Source organism: Eretmochelys imbricata, chromosome 12 (assembly GCF_965152235.1).
Source record: "Eretmochelys imbricata isolate rEreImb1 chromosome 12, rEreImb1.hap1, whole genome shotgun sequence".
Taxonomy (NCBI): Eukaryota; Metazoa; Chordata; order Testudines; family Cheloniidae; genus Eretmochelys; species Eretmochelys imbricata.
In genome coordinates this window covers 35482509-35499998 of record NC_135583.1, presented here as the reverse complement: position 1 = coordinate 35499998, position 17490 = coordinate 35482509, and the positions used below count along the sequence as shown (strand labels likewise).

General features: G+C 45.2%; 1 protein-coding gene across 1 annotated transcript in view; it reads left to right on the top strand.

Annotated features, from left to right (window-relative positions):
• Nucleotides 1–13: 13 nt before the first annotated feature.
• The window catches only part of COTL1 (coactosin like F-actin binding protein 1), a 33307-nt gene continuing 15830 nt past the window's right edge, over nucleotides 14–17490 (top strand). Inside the window, exons 1-3 of the mRNA XM_077831165.1 lie at nucleotides 14–492; nucleotides 876–958; nucleotides 15532–15689. Coding sequence (XP_077687291.1) covers nucleotides 416–492; nucleotides 876–958; nucleotides 15532–15689 — 318 coding nt within the window. The 5' untranslated portion in view covers nucleotides 14–415. The remainder of the gene's footprint in view (nucleotides 493–875; nucleotides 959–15531; nucleotides 15690–17490) is intronic.

Sequence of the window (17490 nt, the reverse complement as noted above, 5' to 3'; positions counted from 1 at the left end):
ACTGTGTGGCAAAGCGGAGGGGTGTTCCTGCCCTGCTTTCTGGTTGGATGGGCAGAAATGAGTGAGCAGAGGAGGCAAGCTCCCCCTGCCAGCCCCAGAGTTGGGACCAGCAGCCCCAGTGAGGCAGAGCTCTCCGCTCCCGTAGCGAGGCAGTGAAGGGGTTAAGAGCCGCCGGGCCCGAGCATTCAGTCGGGCTGCGAGCAATACCGTGGGACTTCTCAGCGCAAAGCTCCCGCATCATTTCCTTGCGCAGGCTGCAGCTCGTCTGTTGGATCTTTACCAAAGCCTGCACGGGTCCCAGCCCTGGCCTTACAAAGGCTTCCTCTCCGCTGAGTTGTGTGGTGCTTGGAGGGAGAGGGGGGCGCGGGCGCGTTCATTCATCTGAAATTCCCTCCTGACTCCAGTTCTCAAGCAAATGGCCACTAAAATCGACAAGGAGGCGTGCAGAGAAGCCTACAACCTCGTGAGGGACGATGGCACGAATATTAACTGGTAAGTTTCCGCGCCCGGTGTTCTTCGTACCCTTCTGGCACCCGCTTTCTCTGAGCCCAGCCTGTAATGAGAGGCAGCCCCGCCGCACTGCCCCGGCCAGCTGAAGGATGCGGATTTGTACAGTAAGTGATCGAGCCGGTGTTTTCAATGTGCTCCCAAGTGAATTTTAAATACTGGGCAGAATTTGCTTGTCGTCTTATTAACAATGACCAGCTACATACAATACACAACTAGGATTGTATTTGTAGTCTGACCGTGCTGGAATCCCTCTAATTTACTCCAGTCTCCATTTGACTATTATTAAATGTCTTAACGCTCTTAAAGAGTCTTCCCCATACAAGCATTAATATTTTATTATTTACCTCCCTTTCCCCTTCCCAAAGGGTGACTTTTAAATATGATGGCTCTACAATAGTCCCCGGAGACCAAGGAACAGACTACGAAGAGTTTACAAGGGAATGCAAAGGTAAGGCCAGTCTCGTTGCTTTTGTAGATGACAGACGACTGCGGCTGCTCCCTGCTTAATAAAAGGGAGAAAAGAATTGGAGTAAACTTGCGTAGGGTGGAATGTGTCCCTGCTTGCTTCCAGAGTTTACTGTCTCATCCTGTCCAGAATGATTGGATTTTCATATTACTGCAGAGTATCATGAGCCCAATGCAGTCAAACTCTTTAATACTTCCTTTGTTTCGCCCACATATTTAAATATGTGCGGCTTTTTTTTTTTCTTTTGCACAATGGATGAGTTTTGAGTCCCTTCCAGTTTCCCTCTAAACGGGAGGAAACTCTTAGCTCAGATCTTATTGTTTAACCCTAACATTTAAAGGGTGAAATCTCTTAACTGAAGAGAGAGAAATACCCATTTAAGTTATTATGGCTAATACAGCCATAGTATTAAAAAAATAAATCTTTGCTTTATAGAAACCTTCCACAATAAATTATTTGAATAGCACTAATTATGCAGTAAAAACAATAATTTAAAATCACAAAACTTAAGAACTACTAGAATGAGAAATTATATAGGAGACTTGTTTGAACAAATAGAGTGTTGAAAAGAAATTAGTTATGTGACACTGCAAAAGCAGTTGCAGTTCAAGGTTTAAATGTGGCAGCTGTGTGTTGACCTGTGTCACAGAAGTAGAGTGCTAAAGGACTGATGGAAAGTGGTAATGGAATGGTGGAAAGCCAGGAAATAGTTAACTACTACTGACATTAAGACATGCAGTGTTTGCAAAAACTGTCTTTATTACTTTCAAACTAGGCCCATGGGGATATTTTGTATGTGTACTCCGCTTCCCCATGCTCTTGTTGGCTATGTGTCATTTAATTCATATGGTGATGTGCCAGGCTTGAAGTATTTATTGCTAATTGTTCACGTTTAGCCTGGATTCATTTCAAAATGTTGGTCTGTAATTCTGGCAAAGCCTTCCTAGTTTATCTATCCCAGCTATGACTTTCAATTGCCTGTAATATTAATTATCTGTCTTATGGAAGATGAACAAGGTCTGTTCCTCAAGGAGTAATGTAACAGTCCTTGGCCTGCTAAAATGCTAATAACCACTGTGAAGGGGCCTCTCTGTCCAGAATGGGCCCAGTCATGGAACCAGCTAGGGTCAGGTTCTCTCACATCAAATTCAATGCCAAAACTTCCATTGAACTTAAATGCGGGAGGACTGGGACTCTAATCAGTACGTAGCTGTTGGCAGGGAAAGATATTAAATTCCCAGAGGCTAGAAATATGTGTAGTCATTGAATCAAGATGCCTTAATTGCCCTATTCAAACCATTGCTGGAGAATGCTGTCAGGATTGCCTGGATACCTCTTAAAAGAGCAATAGTCCCCAGCTGATCTCATTTACTTTGCAGAGAATCTTAAATTCATGTAGCTCCTATCAGAAGAGTTGGATTCATGGTACCTGGAAGAGAGGACTCTTTCTTTTTTTTTTTTTTTTTTTTCTGTCATTCTGTGACCTTATAAGAAGGTGGGTGGGAGGAGTTAGCAGGCCAAAGGAGACGCTCTAAGAGAGAGGAAAAGGTATTTGTCCTAAGAGAAAAGGAGTACTAGTGGCACCTTAGAGACTAACCAATTTATTTGAGCATGAGCTTTCGTGAGCTACAGCTCACTTCATCGGATGCTGTAGCTCACGAAAGCTCATGCTCAAATAAATTAGTTAGTCTCTAAGGTGCCACAAGTCCTCCTTTTCTTTTTGCGAATACAGACTAACACGGCTGCTACTCTGAAACCTGTCCTAAGAGAGATGCCAGAAAAATCCATTTTGAAAGAAGGACACACGTCCAGATGGGGAAGACCAACACAGAGGTGCTGAGCTCCTGCGGCTCCCATTGATATCAGTTGTATTTCTGTGCACTCAGCTCTTCTGAAATTCAGGCCCACATTGCCTAAGAGCAGGTCAGCCACAGGGCTCTGGGTTGAACAAGGGCGATTACTAGCTGAGACTGCTGAATGCCTTCCATATTTCTCTCCCCAGCCAGTGACTAAGGCAGTCAAACAGCTTCCCAGGCTGGAACCCTTCCACACTTATTTTCTCTGCCATTTATTTTTAAAGCTTAAATCTCTTGTTTTGTCTGGCTTGACTCTAACTGCTCTGTCTGGGATGATACTGACTGTGCCTCTTCCTGACCGAGTGCTTCTTACCTGTCATCTCTTCCTTACCTGTTATCCCCTCTGTAACGAGCATCTGGAGCAGAGAGTTGGAGAGAAGAGGCTCTGTCAGAGGCAGCTGACCCCCAGAATTTGTCCCGGGCAGGCTGTAGACCAGTAGCTACTGGAGTCATGACCTCTTGGGATCATCATCCAATTCCAGTTCCTTGCCAGCAATTTTGTGCATCAAACCCTTATTACAAGCAAGGCACTAAAAGGGACATAGACCAAAGCAGAATTCACCCCACCTCTTCTGCCAGTGAATTTCTCAGTGCAGAGCCGACCCCACTAGCCTTGCAGTTCCTCCAACCTCTTCCAGCTCTACGAAGTGCAGACTATAAAAGGGAGGTTTCATATAAAAGGTGTGGCCAGGGTAGACCTGGGCTCTTGTATTAGCCCATGCTAGGGGCTGGACAGGCCCCTCAGCAGGCCTTGACTAAAACAAGGCAAGAGCAGATTAACCCTTGACAATAAAATATCTGTGAAGCACATGTGCTTGAAGCTTTAATAAACCATAGGAAGTGAAGAGGTACCGGGTATACAGACTCGGCCAAGTGTCATACAGCTAATTCCTCCACCCACAAACTAACGGATGTTACACGAGTTGGGGAAGGAAGATATGCTAGTTTTAGTGACTCTATCTGTGCAACCAGCCTGAGCTGGACCACTAGACATCGGTCAGGAAACTGGATTGGTGCCAGCTGTGAAGACAGCGCTTTCCTTACCATCTGGAGGAAAGGTGACAACTCTTAGTACACCGTAGAGCTGGTTGAAAAACTTCCGCTGAAACAAAAATTCAATGGAAAAATGTGGATTAAAACAAATGCCAGTGGCTTCAAAGTAAACTTTTTTCCTTGTTTTGGATTCCTATTGTCTGAACAATACAGACTTGAAAGACCCTCTTTCTCCTGCCCCCCCCCCCCAACGTGCAGCTGCCTTTTGTAAAGCCTCCTATGATTAAGTGGTTGAAGATACAAGTGGGAGCTGGAATACAAAACCTCAGCTCACCAAGCGTAGGCTGAGGCACCTCAGTGCAAATTCGCTCTGCTCTGCTTACCAGGCCATCTGTTACAATATGCTCTCAAACAGAAAGCATCTGTGTCTCCTGTTTTCTCTAATGGCCATTCTTATTAAAAGCACCTTTGGTGTGGTGTGCATATTGCTTCCCTCCTGGGCATTAGATTAGAGAGAAGGCGGAGTCAGTGGGTGCTAATTCACTTGGCTCAAAGATACAGGAAGTTCTTTTGTTCACGCCCCTATGGGGTTGCTTTTTGCACTTCCTGCATTGTGCTAGGAGTTCTCAGTAGTGTTGCCTGCCGCTTAATACAGAGAGTGCCTGTCTCATAGACATCTCCATTCCGAATACCACTGGTGATCCCCTAATGTCTCTGCTGCAACCACAGCAATAGCCTCCATGAGGAAAATCAGGAAATTATGTCGTGGTGTATTTTTGGTTTCTTTTAATTTGACTTAGCGTAATGCTGACAGACCCTGGTCGCCGGCGGGCAGGATCGAACCGGGGACCCCTGGAGCTTATTAGTGCATGAGCCTCTACCGCATGAACTTGACTTAGCTAAGGCTGTAGAGCAGACTCATTTTATCTCTCTAAGTGGTCTCTGTGCCACTAGATGGGACAGAACGCCACACCTAAAGGTGTGTGGGTTACATTAGCAACTGGCAAAGATACCATGTGACCAGCCAGCTCTCCAGACACTCTGGACTGCCACTTAATGAATATATTAAAGATTAAGTGTTCCGATACAATGGTAAAGGGGATCGTATAAGTCCCATGGATCACAATTTGAGCACTGCTGCACCCAATGTATCTTGTGAGGATTTGTTCCTCTGTATATTGTGGATGTACAAGTCCATTCTACCCCAGAACTTTGCCTTTGATGGCCCTGCACATAGGACCTGTTCCTGAGCCTTCTACCAACCACGGGGTTATCTGCAGAAAAGCATAGCAGTGAAATATGCAATAAACCTCCCATTTTACTCCTTCCCCGTTATTCTGGGACACTGAAACTATATGGGTGACATTTTTAAATAGGAAGAGGAAAACTGGGTGGGAAGCTGACACTCACATTGGAAAAAACTCTTACTGCACATGTGTCATTTCCTTTGAGCATAGACCCAGGGCTGTTTTACTGCATTCGCGAATATCTCTGGAGTTCCCCTCCATTAAACGAGGATTTCATTCAAGGCTTTTGATCTGCTTCTTTTTCCAGAGATCGCTCTCCCTTGTGCTTCTGCCGGTGGCATGGATCCAACCAACCATGGCATGAATTTGTCATTAAACACTTCATGCCGTCAATACACTTTTAGACAAAAAGCTGAGTTGTTGGATTCAGAGCCAGAAAGATAGATGAAGGTTTGGGGTTTTTTTACAACAGAGTGGGAAGGAAAATCTGTGTTTTTCAAACCCTAATAATGGGGGCTGTTGAATGCATGTCTGAGAAGAGTGGAGTGACCTTACCTGGGATCTTGGACTTAAAATAATCCCAATCAGAAATACAGAGTTAAGGGTTTTGTAAATGTCAGTGATGCCAGACTAACCAATAGCTGAACTTATTTTGCTTTCCCCGATATTATTAAAGGAACAGACTGGAACAGTCCCTATTTGCAATTTTTTTTTTTTATGGCTACGCTGCAGTTTAATAGCGTGATGCTTACAAGTTTCTACTTCCCATTGAGAACCAAATGTTTACAACCATGACAAAAGAACTAACTTACGCTGCTGTTAGGAAAGTTCCAGTACAGATAAATACCTGTACTGGGACAGCATGAGATGGAAGAGCTATTCATGTGTCTGTAAAGAGCAGACAAAAGGTACTATGCAGTCCACATTCGGAGGAATTAAAACTCTTGGAATGGAATAGATACAGCATAAGGCATTTCTGGTTAGCATCAGGGGTGCATATGCATGCATGCACGCAGGGGGTGGGGGGGAAAATGGAACCAGCCCCTAAGATAGTGTCCTAGTGCAATGCTCCCTGTATACAGGTGGATTGCAATCAGTAAGTAATAGAATTCAGTAGTTTAAAAACTTAGTCCCAAATTTTTAAAGGTGTTTTGGTGCCTAAAGATGCAGGTAGGTGCCTAGGGAGACTTAGCAATGCACCAAAGCAGCTAAGGTGCCTAACTCACTTAGGTGCTTTTTATAAATCCCAGTAGGTGTCGATTTGCATCTTTAGGCACCAAAATACCTTTGTAATTTTGGACTTTACAGGATATTGTTGAGTCTTTCTCATGCTCATCTGAGTCCTTCCTTTGCCCGCTTTCCCCTTTAACATATATTTGAAGGGCAAACCTGTGAAAACTGATGATCCGTCCTTTATGGTAATTATTTTTGGGAATTTCACATTGACTGTGCATTCCTGGCTGCAAAGCCTTTCCCGCCCCCGCCCCCGCACTGCTGTGTAAAGCATAGCTCCTTGGAGGAGCAGTTAAAGCGGCATCTGTTTGCCAACCACTTCCTTATGGTCATCTGGAACTTTGTCTGCTTCCGCCATTCCTCTGTTGAACGGGGTTAAGTCCCCTTTACACTCACTGTATTCTGGAGCCTGTCAGAGGTCTGTCTGGTCCTTGGCATCAGAGCTGCCTCAGGACTGCTCTAATTTAAACTCTGTTTCCAATAAGCTCAAAAAGTAGCCATAGCCTGGGTCCACTCCCAGTCCCTATGTCATCATAATAGCCTGTTTCTACACCTGTCATCTGTAGGTCTCCAAGTATTTCACAATCCCTAATGTATTTATTCTCACAATGCTTCTGTGAGGTAAGAAAATGGTATCCCCTTTTTCCAGATAGGGAACTGAGGCCCAGAGAGTCTAAGTGACTTGGCCATGGTTATACAGGAAGTCCCTGCTGGAGCAGGGAATTAAACCCAGGTCTCCCCTGTCCTAGCTAATGCTCTACCATTGGATCATCTTTCCCCTTATACTGGGAGAGAAGCCAATAGAGGGCCACTGTGGCTGGTGGGGGTATTCCCCAAAGTCATTTATATCCCTTAAAGGCCCCTCAACCCCTTAATACAACAGAAAATCAACCCCAGTATTTGTTTCAATGGGATGTATCAACTCAAGATGCTAATAATGGAACTGCATATGGATTTTTTGTGGAGGTTGTGGGAGGGGGAAGAGTCCACTGCTCACCATCTTGCAGGAGTTTGAAACTTTCTTGACTTTGGGAGGCTGCTAGGCATCACTTCCATGAAAACTTATCTGGAGTTGTGCCCTCAGTCAGGCATGTAATAACTATAAGAAACAAAGAGGTTAGCTGTGATACTGCTGGACTCTAGCTTGTGCTACTGACAACCCATCTGTGAACAAGTCATGAACACTTGGCCTTCTTGTCTCTGGACCACATCCTGTCTGTACTGAGGCTTGAGAGCATTTTGGTATTGACTTCAGTGAGACAAGTACTTAGCCCTTTCTTCACTGATGGGTGAGCGCAAAGGAACTCTGCTGTGGCTGATGGCTCATCAGTCTCATGAGCTCATGTCCTGGACCTAGCACACTGGATACGTGTTGGATGGACATTAGAATGGATTATTGGCCTTGGTTATGTTTTGTCTTGTGTTTATAATCATGATGCTAAACATCAGTCTTTCTTTTAAAGAAGATTATAGGGCCAAAGCCCATTGAAGTTGACTTCAATGAGCTTTTGATAAAGTTCCAAAGGCCTAACCCTTACCAGGGACTAAGTGCTGCACAGGGGCTGGGCCCTCACCAGTGTGGTGATGGGGATAGCTGTTCGAGGAGCATCTCCTCCCAGGTGACTCAGAGCATTGGTGTCTGCATATTAGGTTTAAGGGGTGAAGAACTGCAACCAGAGCCCGGTGTTCAAAAGAGAAAGCAGATGTTGGGCTTTTTCCCCCTGCCAAACTGGGCCCATGTCCCTTCCTTCCCCAGTGTCTCCTACACAGTCATGCTTCTCTTAGACAGCCTCAGTTCTGATAGTTTCCTTATAATAAAAATTTAAAATGTCAGCTTGAACAGTCTTTCTTCCTGTTTGGTTAACCTTAGCTTAACATTCTAGCTTGCATCACGGAGGGTCAAGAGGGGACAGAGTTTGCGTCATGTTAGCAGGAAACCAAGTGGTCTGACACTAAACAACTAGAGGGCCCATGATCTTTACCATGTGGCTCATTTTTTCTTACAGCTTACTCATGACAGGCAGTAGATATCAGTTAACACTGACCAGGCATCTGGCACAAAATGGGTATCCAAAGCCATGAGATGGCGACTTCTGAGTTTGCAGTTTAATGCTACATAATGTTCATATGCAACCCAATATTCATTGGGACTAGAACCAGTATCTAGCTGCAAGAGTACTCAAAATTGGCACCGTGCAAACTAAACTCCCTTTGGTTTCATTGCAAGACAGCCATACTGTTACTTAGGATTATATACACAATTCTTCCCCAAAGGTTTCTAAAACATTTGCAGATGTATCTTGTTATGCATGCAAAGAGCTGCATCCCAGAAAAGTGGTATATCACTGGAATTAACCTCCTACATATTGTCATGTTTGGGAGCTTCATTTTATTTTCTCCCAGTGTACTTGGGTTGCTATGGTAGGAAAAGTGGTGAGCTTTTTCTAGTTTTGTGTTTTTGGGGTGTGTTTGTTTGTTTTTTTTTCACCCTCAGCAAATTAATCCAAATACAAAATATGTACATCAAATGAGTATCATTTAAGGGGGCGGGAGCTACAATTCTTGCTTCCTGTTTGGAGTAGAGGGGAAAACTCTGGTGTCCCAAAATGTTGGCAAGTATTTGTCAGTGGTAGGCTTTGTGGAAAACACACAGAGGTAGAACTTCAGTGGTTGTAGCTCAACAGTTCACACCATCTGAGGATCTTGCCCCATAATATTCACAGCCTGAAGAGCAGAACTTGAGTTGTACAGTTCTCATTAGTATCCTACGTGGCCATATCCGTTAACAGTATGTTAAAAATACGTCCTTGGAGGTTTTTAAAGGTGGTTTTAATTAGCTATAAAAGTGGAGTAGATTTCCTCAGAGCATTTAGAAGAAAAAATTCCTCAGTTAAGAGCAGCTTCCGTTCCTTTTAAATTCTCTCCTCGCCCTTTTTACTTGGTGCAACCACGGGAGTATACTCACATTGTGTTGTCGTGGTAAAATGTAGTAAGATGGTATGGCTGCTACAAAAAGTATAGGAAAAGGAACCTGTTCATCCAAGATTCAACTGAACACATAATGAAGAATTTTAACTTTCTCCACACATGCCTCTTTCTTTGAGGATATTAAGTAAGCCAATGTTTTCCAAGTAAAATATGAATAAAGCCAGATGGAAAGCAATAAGAACCAGGATACTTTTGAGGAAATCTGCCACGTTTTCTCTATAACTAGCTCTGTAGGGGCAAGGTATTCATAACACATGGTATGTAAGGACAAAGCGTTCTGTCAGACTTTTCCTTGCAGTCCCTAAGTACAGTAATACTGGGTGAGTAAAGCTAGCAGTGGTGACCTTATCTAAGAATATGATTGGTTTTGCCAATTTGTTTGAGCAATGGGACTAATGTTATACCTTTCTTGATTCTAGTCAGTGTGAAATGTTGCAGCTTTGTAGTCTGGTGGGGAAACTTTTTTGATTCAATTGTATTAAAATACTTGGGTGGATCAGAATAGGTCCTCTCATCAAGCAAAACTACTGGCAGGGTGGGGAGAGGGAAACACTACCTACTGATAAACAAGGAACAAACACCTGTTACTGTTAAGGTGTTCATTGTATTATTACTTCATTATTTACGTAGCATCTACCCCACCCTTGGCATGTACAACTGCAAACATCAACGTCCATCTTCTAAAGCCAGTTTAAAGTGTTCTTGGAGAGGCGGAGGAGGAAATTAAAGTGTCTTGGGCTTTTTCAGTTGGGGAGGGGGAGAGGACCAGAGTTCACTAAGGCACTGACTACTTCTATATAAGAACAGCCATACTGCATCAGAGCACTGGTCCACCCAGCCCAGTATCCGGTCTCCTGACCATGGCCAGTGCCATACACTTCAGAGGGAATGAACAGACCAGCACAATTTCAAGTGATCCTTCCCCCTGTTGTCCAGTCCCAGTTTCTGGCAATTGGAGGTTTAGGGACACCTGGGGCATGGGGCTGTATCCCTGACCATCTTGGCTAATAGCTAGTGATAGGTCTATCACCCACGAATTTATCTAATTCTTTTTGAAACCAGTTACACTTTTGGCCTTCACAACATCTCCTGGCAATGAGATCCACAGGTTGACCGTGCATTGTGTGAAGTACTGCTTCCTTTTGTTTGCTCTAATGCAGAGAAACAATTTGGCAGGATAGCACTGGTTAACTCTGGAAGAGGAAATCCGTGAATATACAGGAACTTAAGCTTGGATCCTGTTTCACTGAATTTGTCACTGTGAACATGCTTCAGACTATTTGTGAAACTCGGCCAGTTCTGCTCGGGGATTCTGACTGCTCTCTCTGAACTCTGCCAGAAAGATCTGCTTCTCTTGTTGGTGAACTGTTAGCAATTATACCAGCTGTTTCTTTTCTGTCTAACCTTTGCACTTGTTAAACACAATGGGTATATCTACGCAGCAATTAAACACCCACGGCTGGCTTGGGTCAGCTGGCTTGCACTGCAGGGCTGTAAAACTGCAGTGTGGACGTTCAGGCTAGGACTGGAGTCTGGGCTCTCGAACCCTGTGAGGGGGGGAGGGTCCCGTCTGAGCCCACAGCAGCTGATGTGCACCAGCTGTGGGTGTTCAATTGCTGTGTAGACCTACCCAGAGGTGGATTATCTCCTGGGGCCCTGGGCCACAGCAAGTGAGAGGGCCCAGGCATTGGAACCGTGGCCCCACCCCATCTCTTCCGCCTGCGCCTATTCTGACCATGGTCCTGCCCCATTCCACCTCCTCCACTGCGGCCCCAAGGGGCCGCAGCAGGGAGTGAGAGCTCCTCCAGTCTGGGGGCCTCAGCTGGGGTCCAGATGCTCGGGCTTCCCCCGCCTGCCTGGCACTTCTGCTGGGGGGTCGGGGCGCTGGGGTTTCCCCTGCCCGCCCCACAGCTTCTGCCAGGACTCTGGGCTTTCGCTGCCCCATGGCGGATTTCTGCTGGGGAGCCCATTTTTCTGCAGGCCCCCAATTGGCCAGGGCCCCTGGGCATGGGCCCCATTGGATAATCTGCCACTGGACATACCTATGAAGACGTAATATGATATAACAATTGGTGTACTAACAGGATAGTGAGTTGCCTAGTGGGTCATAACTCCACTTTGAGTTGCATTTTGTTAGCTTCAGCATTCATATTAACACAGCTGCTTTCAGAGAGAGATTAAGCGCCTTTCCTTCTGCTCTTCTTCCACTGAGAATCAAGATTGCCCCAGCATCTGTGGCTCTGTGGGTCACAGGTCAAACTGAAGTTCACTCTGTCAGATGGCTTGACTCTTCTTCAAAATGGACCAAGCTTTCTAGGCTCCTCTAGGAACAGGTGCTTAGCAAAATGTGGCTCCCTGTGTCTGTGCCTCATATGTAGCAGAGTTGATATTCACAGTCTGATCTATGTCTGACGAAGCAGGGTTTGTTTTAATTTTTGGTTTGGTTTTGGGTGGTTTTGTTTTGTTTTTTCAATAGTCTCCTTCAAGCCTATATTGAAAGTCACAATGTGGGGTTTGTGCTCACTCTTCACCATAATGTTTATTGTCCATTTCTCCCCACTCTCCACACGCCCTCTTAGGCTTAATCTGTTATTGACTTGAAGATGATTTTCTGGCTGGAATTGGAATTTCTTACTACAGGTTCATCATACCAGCCAGAAATAAAGCCTCTTGAAGAGGCAGGGAAACTCTGCTTGCACATAGTTCTCATAGACATGGCTCTTCTGGTTTGGGTCCTCTTTCAGAAGAGCCAATCAAACTCTTTGGAATGAAAAATATTTTGCTAGAAATTTTGTTTTTTCAAATTCCAAAATTTCCAACATTTGTGGGCTTTTCTTTTCTTTTCTCTTTTTCTTTTCTTTTCTTTTCTTTTCTATTTTGACAAAACTGGAAAACAACTTTTTTGTTTTTGTTTTTTGTTCTTTCTCTTCCCCGTAACTCTGCACTTGCTCAGTGGTAATGTACAAAACATGGAGATGAAAAAGGAAAACTAAAGAAATTAAACCTTTATGGGGGAAAATGTGGTAAGAATGTTTTTGCAAAAAATATTGAATAAACCAAAAATTTTTCCTTTTCTGACTCTGACTTTATCAACAAAGAAGTTTCCATGTTTCCAACCAGCTCTAGCTTTGAGGTGACATTTGTTGGCTTTCAAAGGCTTCTTGTGGTGTTTTCTGTGGAACAGGGGCAGGGGAAATGGTACAGAGCCTTTTACGTTTCTATGGGGCTCCTTTTGTGATGCAATATATATGGTATACAGAGAAATTTTATTATGGATCTAGATGAGGATGGTGTGAATTGGCATCCTGGATGTCTCACATGGTGGTAGTTGGGACAGCATAGGAATAAAACATGCTGAATTGGTTACAGTAAACTTAAGTTGGACCAAGTGTAATGGGCTCCTTTTCCAAAAAGCAAGTGCTCTGATTCATGGTTCTTTTATGTGTCATCTTGTTGCACTAAAAGGACACCAAGTGACCTATTAAATCGATGGAGCAGCTGTGATAGGTATATTCTGTGCTCCCTTGACTGTCCATCTGCTCTGCTTCTCTGGAAGATCAGGGCTGATGTAGGTTTCAGTATCTTGTGCACTTCCAAGAAAAGACTGGAAGGGGGTGGCACTATGTATGTGCCTGTGATTGCAAATGCACCCAACAGCTTGGGTTGGTGAATCACCCTGCAGAGAAGGAACACAGAATCTGTCAGACTCCAGAGATGAGATGCTTGTATGCAGATGGTCACTAAATAAATAACCTTAGTTTGGCCTAACAGAGCAGAAGCCAGGCCCTGAAACAAGGATTATGGTGATCTTAAAATCAAAGGGCCTGATGTTCCTGCTCTCTTCTGTCGGTGGAGGGGAATGAAAGAAGGCACATCCTGGAAATGGATGCAGAAATGCCTTTGCTGCTGGCTATCCCTTCTTAGTGGCTGTGTGCATTGAGTGAGTCACAGGTGGTGGTGGGAAGTTAGCTGGATGGGGGTGGAGCACCCATGCCCTGTGGCATGCTCCCTTCCTGACTCAGTGGACCTTCATGAGGAACTCCCAGGGATCGCTAATACAACGAAACTACGCCTCAGTTGCCCTGTTGTGCTGCTACAGGGGTTTATGCCTGGGCAGTATGACACGCTGCTGTGGAGAGGAGAGCAAGCCGTCCTAGATTCCAGGATGGATCCATACGCATGGTGTCCGTTTTCCCCATACATCGCAGGCTCCGAAGGTCGTGCCCATTCTTTCAGGCTGCAAACCCCTTCCCCCTTGGGCAGAGACCATGTGCATACCAATCCTTTCAATCGGGAGTTAGGGAAGGTTCTAGAACAGGGTGTTCTCAAATTGGGAGTCGGGACCACTCAGGGGGTTGTGAGGTTATTACATGGGGGCGGGGGGGGGGTCACAAGCTGTCAACCTCCACCCCAAACCCCGCTTTGCCTCTAGCATTTATAATTGTGTTTTATAAATTAAAAACCCCTTTTTTTATATATCTAAGGGGGGGTCACACTCAGAGACTTGCTATGTGAAAGGGATCACCAGTTAAAATTTTGAGAGCCACTGTTCTAGAAGCTCTCCAGGGAAGCAGAGAGATTTCTCGCGTGATTTCCACACCTCCTTCTCCTCCCCCCACCCCAACTACTCCCATGAGTCTTGCAATACTCATGGTGTGTCTTCTCCGAGCCCCAGCATCTGGAATTGTGAGAGTTGCAGCTGTAATAAATAAAGAAAATTAAATTTCTAGTCTTTGTGGCTGCAGAGAAAAGCTGGAGAATGTGACGCCTAAAGGCTCTCAAACGAGAAGGTAAAAATGGACTCAATTTACTGTTTAGAAATCATGATTTTTAACCCAGTTGTGACTTTTGGGTGGCCTGACTGTTCATTTTTGAACACTTGTTTGCCTTTTTCCAGAAAAAGGGCCTTGTTCCATATCGTGGGGAGGAGAAGTATCTCTTTCTGTGATTCTTTGCCATGGCCAAGTGAAGGAGCGGAGGAAACAAAGGCGTTTCTATGAGACGCCTTTTTGAAGTTCTTCGCCTCCTGTGGGTTTTTCAGCAGGAGGGAGTGATCTGTCTGCAGGTCATGCAGATCACACACTTAACTGGAACATCCACAGGTCTCTGACTTCTTGGATTACTCTCAACGGGGCAGCGACTTTGTAGATTAGCCTAATTTGTTATGTGGATCTGCAGGAGTCTCAGGGACAGTAGGGAAGAGTAATAAAGAGTTTGAGAGCTCTCAGTCGAGAGCACTGGTGGTCTAAAGGTATCCAGCACACGCTTTTCAACATGAGGTACTGTGATAGAGCACAAGGGTAATCGCTAACCCAGACCTTAAAGGATTAATGCAGCCACCAATTAACCCTGACCCGTTAATGGGAGCAGGGGAAATATGAAGGGTTGCCTGGGAACATCTCCGTGCGAGTTGGAGCCCTGTCCACAGGTCTGTGTGTGGAGGCTGGTGGTTGTAGTTGCCATTTTTGTCTTGTTTCGGCCGTGTGTTTTGTTGTTCTGTTTGGACTCTTTATAAGTCCCCCCCTGGGAAGAAGAGATCACAACTGACTGAAGGCTGCCTAACTGTCTTATTTTGTGGGCTGGGAAACGGATGCGTCTAGCCCTCAGCAACTCCTGGTCTTGGTTTTTGATCAGTGAGCTGTTTTCTTGGTCTATATGGTATGGTTCTTTTGGTTGCTGTGCAGTTCTGTTACATAACTTGTGGTCTTGACTAGTCTTTCTCATTGCTTATCCAATCAGGCTTGGGGGTGCATCTGGTCTTAGGTCTCCTCTCCTGCAAAGTGCCTTGCACAGGTGGATTCCTACCTTCCCAGAGCAGCTTGTGGCATAGGGGCCAGTGATCAATGTCTTCCCTTTCCTGCATGCTGAAGACTAAATGCATCATCCAGGTCAGCTGCATAGACCTGAAAGACCTGGCCAACTGTGAGTGTGTTCCTCACTTCCAAACTTAACAACATAGCAGCTGGCATGGTACAGCTGTGCCAGCCAGGGAACTCCTAGGCCGTGAGAGTGCAATAGCAAAAGGTAGATCCAATATGGGAAGATGCACACATCTCCTCTATTCTAACAGCGTTTACATTTGTATAAGTGTTAGTCGATTCTGAGCATCGCCAGGTGGTCCCCTGATCTGAATTACCAAGACATTCTTTAGTGAGGTAATATTTTGGTCTCCCGTCTAATGATTTCTCCTTTTTTTTTTTTTTTTTTTTTTTGTTTCTTTGTTTCTTTGTTTTCAAAGATGATATCAGGTTGTTTGGATTTGTCCGATTTACCACTGGGGATGCCATGAGCAAGCGAGTCAAGTTTGCCCTCATCACGTGGATCGGGGAGAGCGTTAGCGGCCTGCAGAGAGCCAAAACTGGGACTGACAAGACTCTGGTCAAAGAAGTAGTGCAGGTAACACCACCTTTCTGCCCTGCTTCTAGCCTTTGAGAGCATGGGGTGGGGGAGGGAAACTGGCTCATCCTTAGAAAACTCTTCTGTTTCTAAAGCTTTAACTTTTCACCCTCCTTACTGTCACCAAGACCCAATCTGCCCTTCGCGTGCTGCGTTAAAATGAGCGCCTTTTGGACTGTCAGCTGCCACCAAAGCTTGTGGCTGTACGGAGAGCAAGAAAAGTACACAATCCGGTCCTCGCCTGGGTAAATATCTCTTAGCCCCTGTTCCTTCTCTGCCTGATATAAGAACCGCTTAGGGTTAGTCTACACTGGCAAGGCCAAAGCACAGCCGCGGCCGCGCTTTAACATGCCTTGTGTGGTCGCGGCGCTGGGAGAGCGCCCTTAAAAAGCCGCTTCCACAAGGGGCGTAGCTCCCAGCGCTGGTGTGCGGTCTGCACGGGAAGCTTGTTTTTACACATCTCTGAAAGTTGCAGCGTTGTAAATTGCCAGTGTAGACAAGCCCTTAATATTGAGGCATGTATAGCAGTGCGCTGGTAGTTATATTGGATAAAGGTGATAAGGAAATACACTACCACGCTTATCGGTGGTTTTTATTTTAGACCGTCAGAAGGCTCCAGGTTATCCCACTGTGCAGAGACAATAGACTGCAAGGCTGGGCTTGCAGTCGGTACTAATTAACTAACCACTTTTAATAGTTAACTAGATTTGAATAGTTTCCTGTTTGGGATTGGGTGTAACAGGAACATGGAGATGTGTGTACTAAGCACACATCTGGGAAAGTTTCCCCAGTGGAATTTGTCTGTCCAAGCACAAAGTGGAATTTAACCATTTAGAGCATGCGTAGGGCATTCTGACGCAGCATTGTGTTCCCACAAAATTCAAGTTCAATGGACCTTAGTAGACTTAAATCGAGGAGGAGGGGAACTTCAGCTGTTAGCATTCCACAATGCAGTTTTCTGTGAATAAAATATCCGATCCTCTCTTCTAAAATAGAAGCATAGAGAACACTAGTTTAGGAGTTAGGAGACTGGGGTTCTATTCCTGGCTCTTCCAGTTGCCTGCAGAGTAACCTTGGGCAACTCATGTCCCTGCTCCATGCCTCAGTTTCCCCATCTGTAAAATGGGAATAGTGATACTGACCCCCTTAGTAAAGGGCTTTGAAATCTATTGCTGAAAGCACTGTCAGAACTAGTCATAACTGAATGCCAAAGAATGTAACCCATATCATGGGGGGCGTGTGGGTATGTTCCATTGAATTGATGCATAATGCCAAACAGGCATGTATACATTGGCTTAACTTTGAGATAAACCCCACAGAATCCACAGTGACCTGGAGAAGTAGCCAACTGCAGGACCAAAGGATGCAAGACAGAGGCATAATGCATGGTAGCCCCCAGGTGGATAATCAAGTTGTTAGAGGGCTTTCCCTTCACCCTCCCACTTCCATGGTTTTTGTCACGCAGACAGCAAGCAGCAAAAGACCAGAAATCCGAAGTGCAGACAAAGCGATGTTTATTGGGGTTAGTTTCCAAGCAAGCATATTTCAAAGCCCTTCACACCAGTCAGGCTTAAAACTCTATAAACCGATAGTCTGTTCCCAGCTCTAATGCCGCAGAGCCTTGCTTTTGTCCCTGTTCTCCATTCCCCTCAAGTAGTCCAGTACGATGGCAATGAGGACCACTAAAGGCATGTCTACATTGCAGTGTAAACCTGGGCTCAGACTCAGGTTTGAACCCAACCCCCCACTTCTGTCCACACATGAATCTAGCTGGCTCAGATCACCAGGCACTCAGGACCCA